The sequence below is a fragment of the Geotrypetes seraphini genome, chromosome 8 (genome assembly GCF_902459505.1).
Source record: "Geotrypetes seraphini chromosome 8, aGeoSer1.1, whole genome shotgun sequence".
Classification (NCBI taxonomy): Eukaryota; Metazoa; Chordata; class Amphibia; order Gymnophiona; family Dermophiidae; genus Geotrypetes; species Geotrypetes seraphini.
In genome coordinates this window covers 94471430-94486959 of record NC_047091.1, presented here as the reverse complement: position 1 = coordinate 94486959, position 15530 = coordinate 94471430, and the positions used below count along the sequence as shown (strand labels likewise).

Genomic DNA, 15530 nt, shown 5'->3' with positions numbered 1-15530 from the left:
CAGGGCCGCCATCAGGGCAGTACCACCAGTCTAGGGAGAGGGGCGGTCCACCCCACGTGGACAGGAGAGAGCTGGACGGGGGACCCGCGGAATTCAATACATCTCGAGCCGCGAGGCTCGTCTTCTGTTCCTGCCTGCCCTGCCGCTCACATATAGCCGATCGCAAGTGTTCCCCGATGTCAGCGCTGACGTCGGAGGGAGGGCTTAAGCAAAGCCTGCCCTCTGACGTCAGCGCTGACGTCGGAGAATACTTCCGTTCGGCTATTTGTGCGCGGCAGGGCAGGCAGGAAGCAGAAGACAAGCCTCGCGGCTTGAGCTTCGTTTAGCTGAGAAAGTTGCAAAGATGGGCTGGGAGGCAAACACGGAACACAAAAGGGGGGAGGGAGTGCGTTTTGGACACAAGGCATGAACTTGAGAGAGAGGAAGGGAGGGAAAGAGATGCTGAGGTGGGGGAGGGAATGGGTTTTTGGACACAGAAGGCATGGACTTGGGAGAGAGGAAGGGAGGGAAAGAGATGCTGAGGTGGGGGAGGGAATGCGTTTTTGGACACAGAAGAAATGGACTTGGGAGAGAGGAAGGGAGGGAAAGAGATGCTGAGGTGGGGGAGGGAATGAGTGTTTGAACACAGAAGGCATGGACTTTGGAGAGAGGAAGGGAGGGAAAGAGATGGTTGTGTACACGGGGAATAGAAGAAAGGAGAATTTTTGGTCATAGGGAGGGAGTGAGGTACAGATAGTGGCATACCAGGGTGGGGGGGGGCGGTCTGCCCCACCCCGGGTTTACGTCCCAAGGGGGTGCACAGCTGGCCACCCTCCAGTGTTGTCCCTAGGCCGGCAAACTGCGGCTCTTTAGCCACTTGAGTGCCACCGCCGCCGCCATCGGGAACAGGCCGGCGCCAAGTTCTCCCTGCTTTTCCCTGTGGGGCCGGCCAACTCTCGCCACTCGCGTCAATTCTGACGTCGGAGAGGACGTTCTGGGCCAGCCAATCGCTGCCTGGCTGGCCTAGAACGTCCTCTCCGACGTTAGAATTGACGACGGGTGGCGAGAGTTGGTCGGCCCCGCGGGGAAGAGAAGCAGGGAGAACTTGGCGCCGGCCTGTTCCCGATGGTGGCGGTGGCACTCAAGTGAATTACTTTATATATAGTCAATATAGGCACAGAGTTAAATTTTTTAACATTTTCTAATGGTGGTGTGCCTCGTGATTTTTTTCATGAAACAAGTGTGCCTTTGCCCAAAAAAGGTTGAAAAACACTGCTTTAATGTATATTTCTCTGTAAACCTATATTACTTATAATTTTAATCCACACTATTGTCTATTTTCTGTAAACCGCTTAGAATCTTAAAGGAGTTTAGCGGTATATAAGAAATAAATTACATTACATTACATTACATATGTGAAGGGGAGGGGAGACGGGGGTTTTGTTGATCCTTGCCCTGTATTATTTATATTTATAAAATGACAATTGTACAGAATATTGTTTCTTTTTATACTTTAATAAAATATGTTCAGTATAAAATCATAACTATTTGAGGCTTGTGCGGATGGGATCAGATGGTTAACGGGACCGAGCTCACGAGGACAGGGTGGCAATGGGGTTTTTTTAAATTTCAGTCTTATTAGTTTGCCGGTCCACAAAATAATTATTTTATTTCCGCCGGTCCATAGGTGTAAAAAGGTTGAAGAACACTGATCTAGTGCATATCAGTGATGTCAAAAAAATGCGGCTCTTCGTAAATATTCGATATAATAAAATTATCTCTAAAAAGTGATAACGGTAGTATGGCAAAAGCAGACCTGGGCCCTCAAAATGAAACTGAAAACTAGGAAATGCTTGGAAGGTAAATTGGGGCAGAAAATCTTTTTAAAAATGCACTCTGACGCAGCATAGTGATGACGAATGGTCACACATACAAATAAAGGGCAGCTCAAAAAAGAAAAAGTGGATGTATGTATAAAAAAGATAACATGTCCAGGGGCTAACGCTAGTGAAAAAACATGTATATGAGAATGGCAAAATATGGACACTACCATTTCGTTCACAGATACCCTACTTTTCCAAAGATTACTCATCAAGTTCTCATGTTGTGAGATATAGGTATATTATGGGTTACCCTTCTGTGCTATGCAGATTTTGTTTCATTTGTTCCCCCCTTCTTTTCATATTATTTATTTTAAAGCATAAGGTCTCCAAGGTTTTCTTGTGATTGGCCAATGTCTTTGTTTTCTGTTTTAGAATCAGAAATAGTCCGAGGTTTGTCTACAGTTTGCTTTTTAGACTTTACCCACCATTACAAGGTTTTAGTAAATGCCACACATTTATGGTAGATATTTCATTTGCTGATATCTCCTCTTCTTTTCCTCCTTTTTTCTTTCTGTTGTATATTCTCTTAGATGTTTAAGTGTTTCTGCGCCATCTACTAGGTATGTTTTATATTACATCCTTGACTTCTCAGTAACTATGGTAAATGAATGCTTATTTTATCTGTGTATATTGATGTTTTTATTCAGTTTCATTATGTATTAGTTTTTTACATTGGCATGGAAACAATTTTATATATAACATGAAAACAATTTTATATTCAAGATATTTAAGCCTTTGTTTTATTATCTTGCTTTGCCGTTATATGTTTGATTGTTTACTCTTTTTTTTTACAAGATTTGGTTATTTTATTTATTATATATTTATTAATTTTCAAAGTTATTACCAAGCATTAAGATTTGGGTCTTGAAGGAACCACAAAATAGATTGGCCTTTTCTATATGTTCTATATTAGCTGATTGAATTCAAACTCTGCTTTATCTCAGGTTGATGTGTACAGTTCATTCTCCACTCTTGTCTGTTGTGTATCTACAGTTTGGTAGTTTGTCTTGTTCTTTGGACTATAATGACTATTCTGGACCATCAGCTATATACAGAACAAGAAGGCCTGGAGTAAGAAGCCAAACAGTCCAGTTGGTTGAGCAGTGTTACACCAACTGCTATGCAGTAAAATGGGCCACTCCTGTGGTTTCAGTATATAGGCTGAGCACACTAAACATAAGGCTTTCAACTTATGTTTGTTCTCTTGTGTGTTCTGTCATGTGGAATAATTCCTCTTCTGAGAGCATCTTTATCCCTAGTTCCAAGAGTGCTAAGGCATCCTTTAATTGGAGGATTCTCAGATCTTCTTTTAACCCTTCCTTTCAATGTGCTTATAGCTTAAGGCTCGGTGCGAGGAACTGAAGCTGGACTGGCATACACTTTCACTGGAGAACTTGCTGAAAGAAAAGCAGGTTCTGAAGAATCAGATTTCCGAGAAGCAAAAACACTGCTTGGAACTACAGGTAATGATGCAGGATTTTGACTCCTTATAATGCAATCTAGTCATTTGCTTTCTTCATATTTGTCTTTTGGTATTGATGCTTTTTAATTGGAAGTAAAGCTTAAAGGGATTTGAATTTAGTTCATGCTTTTCTCAATAGTTCAAAGCAAGTTATATTCAAGTACATTATGTATTTACCTGTCCTGAGAGAGCTTACAATTTAAATTTGTAGCTGAGGCAATGGAGGGTTAAGTGAGTTGGTCAAGATCCCAAAGAGTGTCAGTGGGGTTTGAACTCTGGCTTCTCTGATTTTCAGCCCACTACTTTAACCATGAGGCTACTCATCCACTTCTCTTGATTTCTGTGATATTGCAACTCTAGCTAAAGAGCAGTGCTACAGCAGTATACTTCTAGAGCAGTGTCTCTCAAACTTTCTCGAGCTGGGGCACACTAAAGGTAGTGGCCACTGCTCGAGGCACCCAGAAGTGCGCGGACATCACTGTGATGACATCACGTTGACATCCACGCTTGCGCAGAGACCCTCCAGACAGGCCCTGAAATGCCAGTAGGGCATGCCAGCAGGGAAGTCTAACAAATATCAACTGAGTACCCCCAACCACAGACCTCCCAAGCTCCACCCTTGACCCACCCAAGCTCTTCCCCTGATCCCACCCCTTTACTAATTGTAATGCAGTTTTTTCCATTCATTTTTCATATACACACAATATACACAGCAGATATAAATTCTCAAAACTGACGCATTTCAATCACTATGTTGAAAATAAAATCATTTTCCCTACCTTTGTTGTCTGGTGACTTTATTTTTCTGTGTTTTTAACTGTTTCTTTTTTATTTATTTATTTATTTATTAATATTTCAATGTTACATAATCATAATTACAAATAAACAGAAACAAGTACTACAAGGAATAACAAAAACAAAATTAAAAAGGAAAAATTATTTCATTTGTTCTGTTAATTAGTCCACCATATATGAGGGAGCGAGCTAAAAGAAGTCGGACAATGTCAAAATAAAAAACCATCATAAGGAAAAAAAGAATGACAACCCAGAATCTAATTTCAAGAGCCTTCCTCCTGTACATTAGCAGAAGAGCTCCCAGAAATCACATTTTTACTAGTTATAAAACTTAACATCTGTGAAGACTCAAAGAAAATATATTTAGCTCCTTGAAAATTAACATAGCATTTACAAGGAAACCTTAATAAAAATGTAGCTCCCAGCTTCAAGTCCTGAGCTAAAAGAAGAAACTGTTTTCTCTTTTTTTGGGTTATTCTAGAAACATCTGGGTACATTCTTATTTTTTGTTTCAAATTTATCTTTGTATCTAAAGAAAATTTTCAAAAGCCAGTCTCTATCTGAGTCCAGTGCCAATTGTATAAAGAGTTTAGCTACATCCATTTGTTCAGTTTCTATGATGTTTGTAAGCTCTAACAGATCCATCTCCGGAGCCTGTTGATCTTCTGATGATTTCTTTTTCCCAGTTGGAAGATAGTAGATTTTTGAAACAAGGGTGTAATTATTTTGAGGAATATTCAAAATCTCAATAAGATATTTCGTAAACATGTCCAGAGCCGAAACTGTTAACATCTTAGGAAAATTTATTAACCTCAATTTTGTTTTCTTGAAATATTCTCCAGCATTTCTAATTTAAAATTAATATTTCCATTTTCTTTCATCAGAAGTTTATTTTGTACCCCAACTGTGTCCACTTTCTGTTTTTGTTGCTCAAGGTCCATTTCAATTCTATCCACTCTTTGCTACAGTTTCTGAAAGTACTCCAGAACAGTAGGTAGTCAAGTTTTGCATCCGAGTTCCCAAAGAGGACTGTAACTGGGATATGGTGTCCCATATGGAATTCAGGTCTATGACTGGGGGGCTTTTTTAAAGGAGCTATTGTAAAATTTGGCTCTATTGGTTTTGGTTTCACAGTACCTGAAGCTGAAGTTCTGGCGTTCCTCTGCCGACTCTAGGAGTTTGCACGGTGATTGCTGTATCTCTGGAACCACTGATGCCCTCTGTACAGCTGGGTCTTCAACTTCCCCGCTGCTCTCCAAAATCGCAGTCTCACTCCCCTCACCGGCCATACTGCACGCCAATGGCCATGGGAGTGGTCGCGCTGGCGTTCTCCGCTCCTCCGGAGAGAGATTGGCAACCTCGAAAGAGGCTTGTGAACTCTCCGACGAGCTCTTGTCTTGCACCGAGGATTTCTCATCTGGTTCCCCTCTGGGTGTACGAGTGACGAAAGGATCCATCGGACCTGAAGATTGAGGTGACAGCCCGGGTTAAGAGGGAAAGACCCGGGTCTTATATTTGTGTTTAACCATTTAGATCAAGAAGAAGGTCGACGGTGTTCCGCCAAACACAGTCATTGAGCCATCTTACTTAGGCTCCTCCCTCTACATTGCTCCCATTTTTAACTATGTTTCCAGTGCCTTCTTATCCATTGACTGTTTTTCTCTCCATCTTCACTTTCTGCCTTGCATCCATCTTTGGCATTAACTTAACATTCAATTTTTCTGCTTCTCAAAATCTACTTTCCATGTCTTCCCTCCCTATCTCGCTCTACTTCCCTCCCTATTTCCATGCTCTGACATCTCTGGCCTTCCATCCCCCCCAGTACTCCGTCATATCTCTCCTTCCTTTCCCCCCTTCCCAGTCTGGCATCTCTCTCCTCTCCTTCCCATAATCTGGCATCTCTCTCTTTACTACTACTACTACTACTACCTGATGACTATTATCCGATGCTGCTCATCCACATTGGCACTAACGTTACTGCCAGGTACCCCTGCGAACAAGGGAGAGAAGGTTAAGCAGTCAGGGTGTACGTTTGGTATTCTCGTCCATCTTCCCTGTCGAGGGTAAAGGCCAGGGCAGAGAAGCTCACATCCTGGAGATGAATGTGTGGCTATGTGAATGGTGTCATCGAAAGCATTTTGGCTTCCTGGACCATGGGATGATTTTCCAAGGGCTGCTGAGCAGGGATGGTGTGCATCCATCAAAGAAGGGCAGAAATGTCTGCCGGCAGGCTAGCTAATTTACTGAAGAGTAGAGAGTTGCGCAGGGACAGAAATCCCACCCATCCCCGCCAGGATCCTCTCCATCCCCACCCATCCCCGCCAGGTTCCTCTCCATCCCCACCCATCCCCGCAAGGAATTACCTCCATCCTCGCCCGTCCCCATAAAAAGCAGCAATTACTTCTGACAGGATCATCAATTCCACAGTTTCTTTTGTGTTTCCACTGCTGTTTTCCTTGTAGAATCTCTTTGGTGGAACCCTTTTTTTGTTTTCTGTTCAGGTAATTAACTTATAAACCCCCTCTTTTGCTAAGGCTGATGTGTCCATTATATTTTATGGATGAACCCTGCTTCCAAAGCCTTTCATCCCCATGGGAGTCCCGTTGACTAGAGGGGGGTCCCCGTGGGAGTCCCGTGGGCTAGAGGGGGGTCCCTGTGGGAGTCCCGTGAGTTAGGGGGGATTCCCGCGATCCCCATTCCCATGCAGACCTCTACTGAAGATGGCTTTAATTAGAAGTGATGGTGCAGGGTGATCAAAGCTCCTGGGTGAGAATATGCCCTCAGGTAAGTAAATCACTGAATACCTCTACACAGATGGAAAAAGGGGGCAATGTCTGGAAAGCTGTATATACTAATGCCCAAAATATGGGAAACAAGATTCTGAATCTAGAAGCTGTGATGGAATAAGAGGGGTTGGATATAGTGGCGATCATGGAGACATAATTCACAGAGAACCATGACTGGGATGTAGTTATACTGGGCTATAATCTGTTAAGGAAAGACAGGGTAGGAAGAAAAGGAGGGGGCGGAGTATTATATGTTAAAGATTATATTAAAGCCACACAATTGCATGCTTTGCAGGACAAGGAAGAGGCACTATGGATCAATTTGGAAAGAGGGAATGATGAATATATTTACATTCGCAGGCCTCCTTCACAGACGGAAGAAATTGAGAGAGATTTAATAGTAGACATTCATAATATATCTAATATCTAATATATCTAATAGGTGATTTAAACATGCCGGATGTTGATTGGGGTATCCCTATTGCGGGGTCTTCTAGAAGTAGGGAGATTCTGGATTCTCTACAAAGAGAATTGTTCCAGCTGTTGGTAATGGAACCCAAGCGGGATGGGGTCATACTGGACTTAGTGCTTACAAATGGGCATCCAGTGATCACTGCATGGTACGGTTTAATATTAAGATGGGCATAGAGAGGGCTGATTCAAAAGCAAAGATTCTAGACTTTAAAAAAAACTAACTTTGTTTGGATGGGGGTTTACGTCAAGGAATTGTTGTATGAGTGGGAACGTCTGGAAGGAGTGGATATGCGGTGGGCAAAACTGAAATGAGCAATTGTAAGGGCAACGAATCTTTTTGTGAAGCAAATAAGTAAAAGTGAGAGGAAAAGAAGGCCGCTTTGTTTCTCAAAAGTAGTAGCTGAGAAGGTAAGCAATAAGAGGTTAGCTTTCATAAATTACAAAAGATTGCGGAAAGAAGAAGACAGGCAAAAATATCTGGAAAAGTTAAGAGAGGCTGGTCGTGTAGTCAGCAAATCAAAGATGCAAATAGAAAAAAAAAATAGCTAACACGCTAAACGGGGAGACGAGACATTTTTAGATATATTAATGATAGAAAGAAGTGCAAAAGTGACATTGTGAGACTCAAAGGTGAAGGGGAGGAATATGTAAAAGCTGATAAAGAAAAGGCCGAATTGCTTAACAAATATTTCTGTTCATTGTTCAAGGCTGAAGCACCAAGAGTGGGACCGCAGAAGACAAACGTGAATAGGGATGGAGGAGTAATAGACCCTTATCGATTTTCAGAGGGTTGTGTTCGTGAGGAACTAGCTAAAATAAAGGTAGACAAAGCGTTGGGGCCGGATGGTGCACATCCCATGGTGCTGAAGGAACTTAGGGAAGTTCTAGTAGCTCCGCTGACTGACCTTTTCAATGAGTCCCTAGAGTCAGGAGTGGTACTTGAGGACTGAAGAAGGGTGGATATGGTCCCTCTTCATAAAAGTGGAAGTAAGGAAGAAATAGTGAATTACAGGCCGGTAAGTCTGACTTCTGTAGTAAGCAAATTAATGGAAACGCTTTTAAAACAGAGAATTTGTCAAGTTTCTGGAATCCTGTGGATTACAGAACTGGAGGCAACATGGATTCACTAGAGGTAGGTCTTGTAAGACAAATCTGATAAATTTCTTTGACTAGATGTGCACTAGTCATCAGGTAGTAGTAGTAGTAGTAGTAAAGAGAGAGATGCCAGATTATGGGAAGGAGAATTGGATAGAGGATGTGCACTAGATGTGGTGTATTTAGATTTAAGCAAAGCCTTTGGCAGTGTTCCACACAGATGTCTGATAAATAGACTGAGTGCCCTCAGGACGGGTCCCAAAGTGACTGGCTGGATCAGGAACTGGTTGAGTGGAAATGCGACAGAGGGTAGTGATCAATAGAGATCGCTCTGAGGAAAGGGATGTTATCAGTGGTGTGCCTCAAGGTTATGTTCTTGGGCTTGTTCTTTTTAACATTTTTATAAATGATATTGCTGAAGGGTTGTTGGGTAAAATTTGCCTCTTTGCAGATAATACCAAAATCTGCAATAGAGTAGACACGCTGGATGGTGTGAATAACATGAAGAAAGACCTGGCGAAGCTTGAAGAATGGTCTGATATTTGGCAGCTAAAATTTAATGCTAAGAAATGCAAGGTCATGCATTTGGGCTGCAAAAACCTGAGGGAACAGTACAGAATAGGGAGTGAAGATCTTATGTGCATGACAGAAGAATGGGACTTGGGTGTGAGTGTATGTGATGATCTTAAGGTGGCCAAACAGGTTGAAAAGGTGACGGCAAAAGCTAGAAGGATGCTAGGTTGCATATGGAGAGGTATGGCTAGTAGGAAAAAGGAGGTATTGATGCCTCTGTATTAGACTCTGGTGAGACCTCATTTAGAATGTGTGTCGCAATTCTGGAGGCCGCACCTTCAAAAAAGATATAAAAAGGATGGAGTCGGTCCAGAAGAAGGCTAGTAAAATGGTGTGTGGTCTTCGTGATAAGGCATATAGGGACAGACTTAAATATCTCAATGTGTATACCTTAGAGGAAAGGCGGGAGAGGGGAGAAATGATAGAAATGGTTAAATAACCTACGTAATATAAATGTGCATGAGTCGAGTCTCTTTCATTTGAAAGGAAACTCAGCAATGCGAGGACATAGGATGAAGTTAAGAGGTGATAGGCTCCAGAGTAATCTGAGGAAATACTTTTTTACAGAAAGTGTGGTAGATGCGTGGAACAGTCTCCCGGAAAAGGTGGTGGAAACAGAGAATGTATCTGAATTCAAGAGGGCCTGGGATAGGCATATGGGATCTCTCAGAGAGAGACAGAGATAATGGTTATTGTGGAAGGGCAGAGTAGATGGGCCATTTGGCCTTTATCTGCTGTCATGTTTCTATGTTTCTATTATTTCTATAGCGCTACTAGACTCCCCTCCTTCCCTTCCATTCCCTGGTCTGATATCTCTCCCTTCCTTTAGTCATCTCTCCTCCCCCCAGTGTAGCATTTTCTTTCCCTTCCTTCTTTCGGGCCCCCCTCCCAGTCCAACATTTCTCCTTCCTTTCCACCAGTCCAACATTTTTTTTTATTTTCCTCCTGCATGCTTCTCCTCTGGTTCTTTCTGTTTTCAAAATTTCTGACTAATTAAATCCTTTGCATTCTTCACATTATAACATGCGTTTGGGTTTTTTTTTAAAATATAATTTTTTGTTAACCGCATCAAATTCATGGTTATGTGGTCTGAAAATCACGGTTATGTTATGTTCTCCTTCCCTCTCCCAACCAACATCGCACTCTCCCAACCAACATCGCACTCTCCCTCCCAACATCGCACTTTTTCCCTCCATGAGTTCAACACTTTCTGCCTCCTGCATGCTTTCTCTCTCTGTCCGTGCCTCTTCCCTCGAGTGGCATCCCTCCTTCCCACCCTCCAATCCAACATGCTCTCTCTCCCCGTGCACCATCTCACCCTCCCCTCCAGTGTGTAGCACCTTTCCAATCTCTCCCTCTCTGCCAGGTCCAGCAGCACCTCTTCTCCCTTCCTTTTACTTCCCTCCTGTCCAGCAGTACCCTTCTCCCTTCCCTCCTCCCCCCCTTTCCAGCAGTACCCCTTCTCCCTTCCCTGTTTCCCATGTCCAGCAGTACTTCTTCATTCCATCCTCACCCCTGGCCAGCAGTAACTGTCCTCTCTTCCCTTTCCCTCCTCCCCTGTCCAGCAATACCTCTCCTCTCTAGCCTAGTGGCAGCTCACTGTGTACTTTTTAACTTAGCCACAGAGCGGCCGCTAGCATTAGTATAAACGCGGTTTCATCAGGCAGCCTCTGGGCTTTTGCTAGGCCAGCCTGCCTCGCATCATCGAAGTGGGCTGGCCTAGCAAAAGCCCCGCGGCTGCCTGATGAAACTGAGTCTAAACTAATGCTCACAGCAGCAATGTGGTAAGTTAAAATCACACTGAGCTACCGCTGCTGGTCCAGGAGAGAAGCTGCCAGGACTCCTGCTTTCCTTTTCTCTGATTTTAAATGTGCCGCGGCATGCAGGGCAGGAAGAGCGGCGCCGACGTTAACTAACTTGCAACTTCATGCCTTCTGCTGCCAATACTCCTGCTTTCCTCTTCGTATCGGGGATAGACTGGAACCTTGGTCTCCGGCTGCGCTAGAGCAAGCTTGGTCCCTTTTTAAGGTGCAAAATCTATATATACCGCGTATCAACAAGGGATCCAAGAGGAAAAAGAACAAGGAACTGGCGTGGCTCACTGTAGAGGTGAAGGAAGCGATCAGAGACAAGAAAACTTTGTTTAAGGAATGGAAAAGGTCAAGAACGGATGAAATGTGGAATAAGCACAAACCACATCAACGCACATGCCATAAGGCGGTAAAAGGGGCCAAAAGAGACTATGAGGAAAAAAGAGCCAAGGAGGTGAAAAACTTCAAGCCGTTCTTTCGATATATTAAGGGTAAACGACCTGCAAAGGAAGCAGTGGGACCGTTGGATGACCATTTAATAAAGGGAGTGCTAAAGGAGGACAAAGCAATCGCTGACAAACTGAACACATTTTTTGCGTCTGTATTTACTGAAGAGGATATACACAGCATACTCATCAGGCTGTATGCTGGAAACGAAGATAGGAAACTGACAGGGTTGATGGTCAGTCTAGAAGAGGTATGCAGGCAGATTGATAGGCTTAAGAGCGATAAATCCCCAGGACCGGATGGCATCCATCCGAGGGTCATCAAGGAACTGAAAGGGGTACTATAGCTGAACTGCTTCAACTATTAGCCAATCTGTCAATCAAATCGGGAAAGATTCTGGAAGACTGGAAGGTGGCCGATCTTCAAAAAAGGTTTGAGGGGAAATCCTTGACACTACAAACCGGCGAGTCTGACCTCAGTACTGGAAAAGATGGTAGAGGCGCTGATAAAGGACCTCATCATTGATCACCTTGACAGGCACGGTCTGATGAGGACCAGCCAGCACGGTTTCAGCAAAGGCAGATCTTGTTTGACGAACTTGCTGCACTCCTTCGAGGGAGTAAACAGGCAGAAAGACAAGGGTGACCCAGTCGACATTGTATATCTGGATTTTCAGAAGGCGTTTGACAAGGATCCACATGAATGACTACTTCGGAAAATTGCGAGCCATGGAATCGAGGGTGAAATATTCATGTGGATTAAAAACTGTCTGGAGCATAGGAAACAGAGAGTGAGGGTAAATGGGCAATACTCGAACTGGAAGAGCGTCACCAGTGGGGTGCCGCAGGGCTCAGTGCTTGGACCCGTGCTCTTCAAAATCTATATAAACAATCTGGACATTGGTACGACGAGTGATTAAATTTGCGGACGATACAAAGTTATTCAGAGTAGTGAAGACACAGGGGGATTGTGAATATTTGTAATGTGACATAATCAAGCTCGAGAAATGGGCATTGACATGGCAAATGAGGTTAGAATAGAATATGACAGTAGAAAAGGGCCATCGGCCCAACAAATCTGCCCACTCGAAGAGCCCTCCCCTCTAAGCAACATGGATAAGTGTAAAGTGATGCATGTCAGTACAAAAATCTCATGCACGAATACAGGATGTCCGGGGCGATACTTGGAGAGACCTCCCAGGAAAGAGACTTGGGAGTTCTGATCGACAAGTCAATGAAGCCATCCATGCAATGCATGGCGGCAGTGAAAAGGGCGAACAGAATGCTAGGAATGATTAAGAAGGGGATCACGAACAGATCGGAGAAGGTTATCATGTCGCTGTACCAGCCATGGTGCGCCCGCACCTGGAGAACTGCATCCAGCACTGGTCGTCATGCATGAAGAAGGACACGGTATTACTCGAAAGGATCCAGAGAAGAGCGACTAAAATGGTTAAGGGGCTGGAGGAGTTGTCATACAGTGAGGGATTGGAGAAACTGGGCCTCTCTTCCCTTGAAAAGAGGAGACTGAGAGGGGACATGATCAAAACATTCAAAATACTGAAGGGAATAGACTTAGCAGATAAAGATAGATTGTTCACCCTCTCCAAGATAGGGAGAACAAGAGGGCACTCTCTAAAGTTGAAAGAGGATAGATTCCGTACAAATGTAAGGAAGTTTTTCTTCACCCAGAGAGTGGTAGAAAACTGGAACGCTCTTCCAGAGTCTGATATAGGGGAAAACACCCTCCAGAGATTCAAGACAAAGTAGGACAAGTTACTGCTAAACTGGAATGTACGAAGGTGAGGCTGGACTCATTTAGAGCACTGGTCTTTGACCTTGGGGCCGCCGTGTGAGTGGACTGCTGGGCACAATGGACCACTGGTCTGATCCAGCAGCAGAAATTCTTATGTTCTTATGGAGGCTGTCTAAGCAGTTTTATATTCAGGTATTCAATTATTTTTCCTTATCTGTCCCAGTGGGCTAATAAGCTACCTGGGGCAGTGGAGGATTAAGTGACTTGCCCAAGGAGCAGTGCAGGGTTTGAACCTACAACTTCAGGGTGCCATACTGTAGCTCTAACCACTAGGCCACTCCTTTCTCATCCTGTGGAGGCTGTGTATATTCCAGGGACATAGTTTCAGAAAAGAATTAACACTGGTATCCTTGTTAAATTCTGTACCAGCTTCTACATTTCCCTACCCCTCAGTATGGTACAAAGTGGTGCTGCTTGAATTATTTGTTTCATTTGCACCAGAGAGGTGGCTTTGAATAGTTGTGTTTGAACTCTACTTACCTAAAGTCATGCATCCTTATTGTCCTCACCAGACCAGTCCAGAATCTGTAGGTTCTGTCCATTGACCAGCAGATGGAGACAGAGAACAAAGCATTGTGAGCCCTGCCTATAAGAGCACTTTACTGCCTGAGTTTTCAATATTCTATATATCTAGCAGATGGTTAAGATTCTTCCCTTCAGCTTCTAGAAGATGACTCCTGTACCAGTCGGAGAAGGGGGTTTCAGAATTGTTTCAGTATATCACCTGTAGGGGATACCTAAGAGGAGTCTGAATTCATCTTCCTAGCCCCCATTCCCACCTCCTTAGGAATCAGCTATTTTTAACTTACCCCCCCCCCCCAAAAAAAAAAACAAAAAAAAAAACAGCACAGTTTATACATGGGGCTTGATTTTTGGACACAACCTCAGCAAAATAAAAAAACCTGTGGAGATGGACCATAGTATTGAACTATCTTGAGTGGAAAGTCAGTATTTCTTCAGACTGCGCTTTTTATGCTGCTGGCTTAAATTCTTTTCATGCTGAGTGCCAGAGAGCAGCATGGAAACAGTTTGCGATTGCATTCCAATGGTGGCTTTTCTTCAGCTTCACTATGGAGGCACTGGTGGAGTAAGTTAAACACTGCTCTTGGTGTTGCAGTAGAAAAACTGCATCAGGGCACACTGGGTTTTACTGCAATGGCTCTGCTTCCTGGATAGATCATGGTGGCACTCCATCAGAGTGCAACTTTTAGCTAGTTAATATCCCCAGAGGGTACCAGAGCAGAGTTTCTCTGAGGAGAAACAGGACTTAGATTCTGACGTACAGGTAATGTTCCCACGGAGCTCTGGTGTAAATGTTACCCGACATTCATCCTTCTTTAAGAGGCCTTTGATAAGACCGCCCACTAGAGTCACACAAGTCTGCCAGTCTTTTTATCCCTGCAGATCTGACCAGACTTGGCATGTTCCTTCAGGTTTTTTGCTTCTCTTCTTGTACTTTTTTGTGCTCCATTTTGGAGTGTCTGATCATTCCCCTCCCCCCCAACTTTTTTTTTGATTTTGGTAACTTAATTTATTCCTTTATTTCACAGCCCATGGCTAATCTCCCCATCAACTATTAAAGAACCCCAATAGATCAAAAAACCTTTTTCAACTAACAAAAAAGATACATCGCAAGGAGACAACAGATGCCTTAATACCAAATTCGACAGCAAAACGCTCTGACTACTTTGCTCACAAAGTAGACAAAATACGGTCTCACCTTGACTCCACCATGCTATAGACATCATCCCTCCGCAGATATTGTACATGGGTAACATGCACAGCATTTGTGCCCATTAAAATAAAAAAGGGGCTGAACTGTGGTTACACAGGTCTTGATCAGTCACTTTTTATGGATCATTAAAACCCCTGGGGGGCTTTTTGTGCACAGCTAAGCGATGTTATTGCATCAATCACTTGGCTAGTTTACATGGGTTTTTAGCTAATTTGCATGACTGGATCGTAAAATGGGCAATGAGGGGAAAAACATGCAGTGAGCTGTTTTGTGCATCGGGTTGGCAATTGCAATCATCGCTAAAGCAGTCAAAACTGATTTAGCGATGCTCACTGACTTTAGTGCATCTGGGCGTGAAAGCACTGAGCCACCGAGATCGCCGATATCCTTGAAGCACTCCAAACGTGAAGATTGCACATCTTCTTTGACATTTTAAGGAACTTCCAATAAGCCAAGACAAGATGTTGAGAGGGTAGTAGTGGACTTGCTGAACTTTGAGTGTTTCTCTGGCTTCCAGAAGAGCTTTCACTAGAAAGCTGTACACTTTTAAATGGAAGAGATTTGCTGTCTGGAATGAGGGAAAGGCCCTAGTTCTATTTCCCTGTTCTACACAAAAACAGCTTAAATACCTTCTACATTTGTCAGTCAGGTCTCAAGACCAGCTCTATTAGGGTC

The 15530-nt window shown here is 43.5% G+C and overlaps 1 protein-coding gene across 3 annotated transcripts in view; it reads left to right on the top strand.

Annotated features, from left to right (window-relative positions):
• The window catches only part of DOT1L (DOT1 like histone lysine methyltransferase), a 604393-nt gene that overhangs the window by 440958 nt on the left and 147905 nt on the right, over positions 1–15530 (top strand). For all 3 annotated transcript variants that reach the window (XM_033954025.1, XM_033954026.1, XM_033954024.1), the window contains exon 19: positions 3200–3325. In XM_033954025.1, the coding sequence (XP_033809916.1) occupies positions 3200–3325 (126 nt within the window). The remainder of the gene's footprint in view (positions 1–3199; positions 3326–15530) is intronic.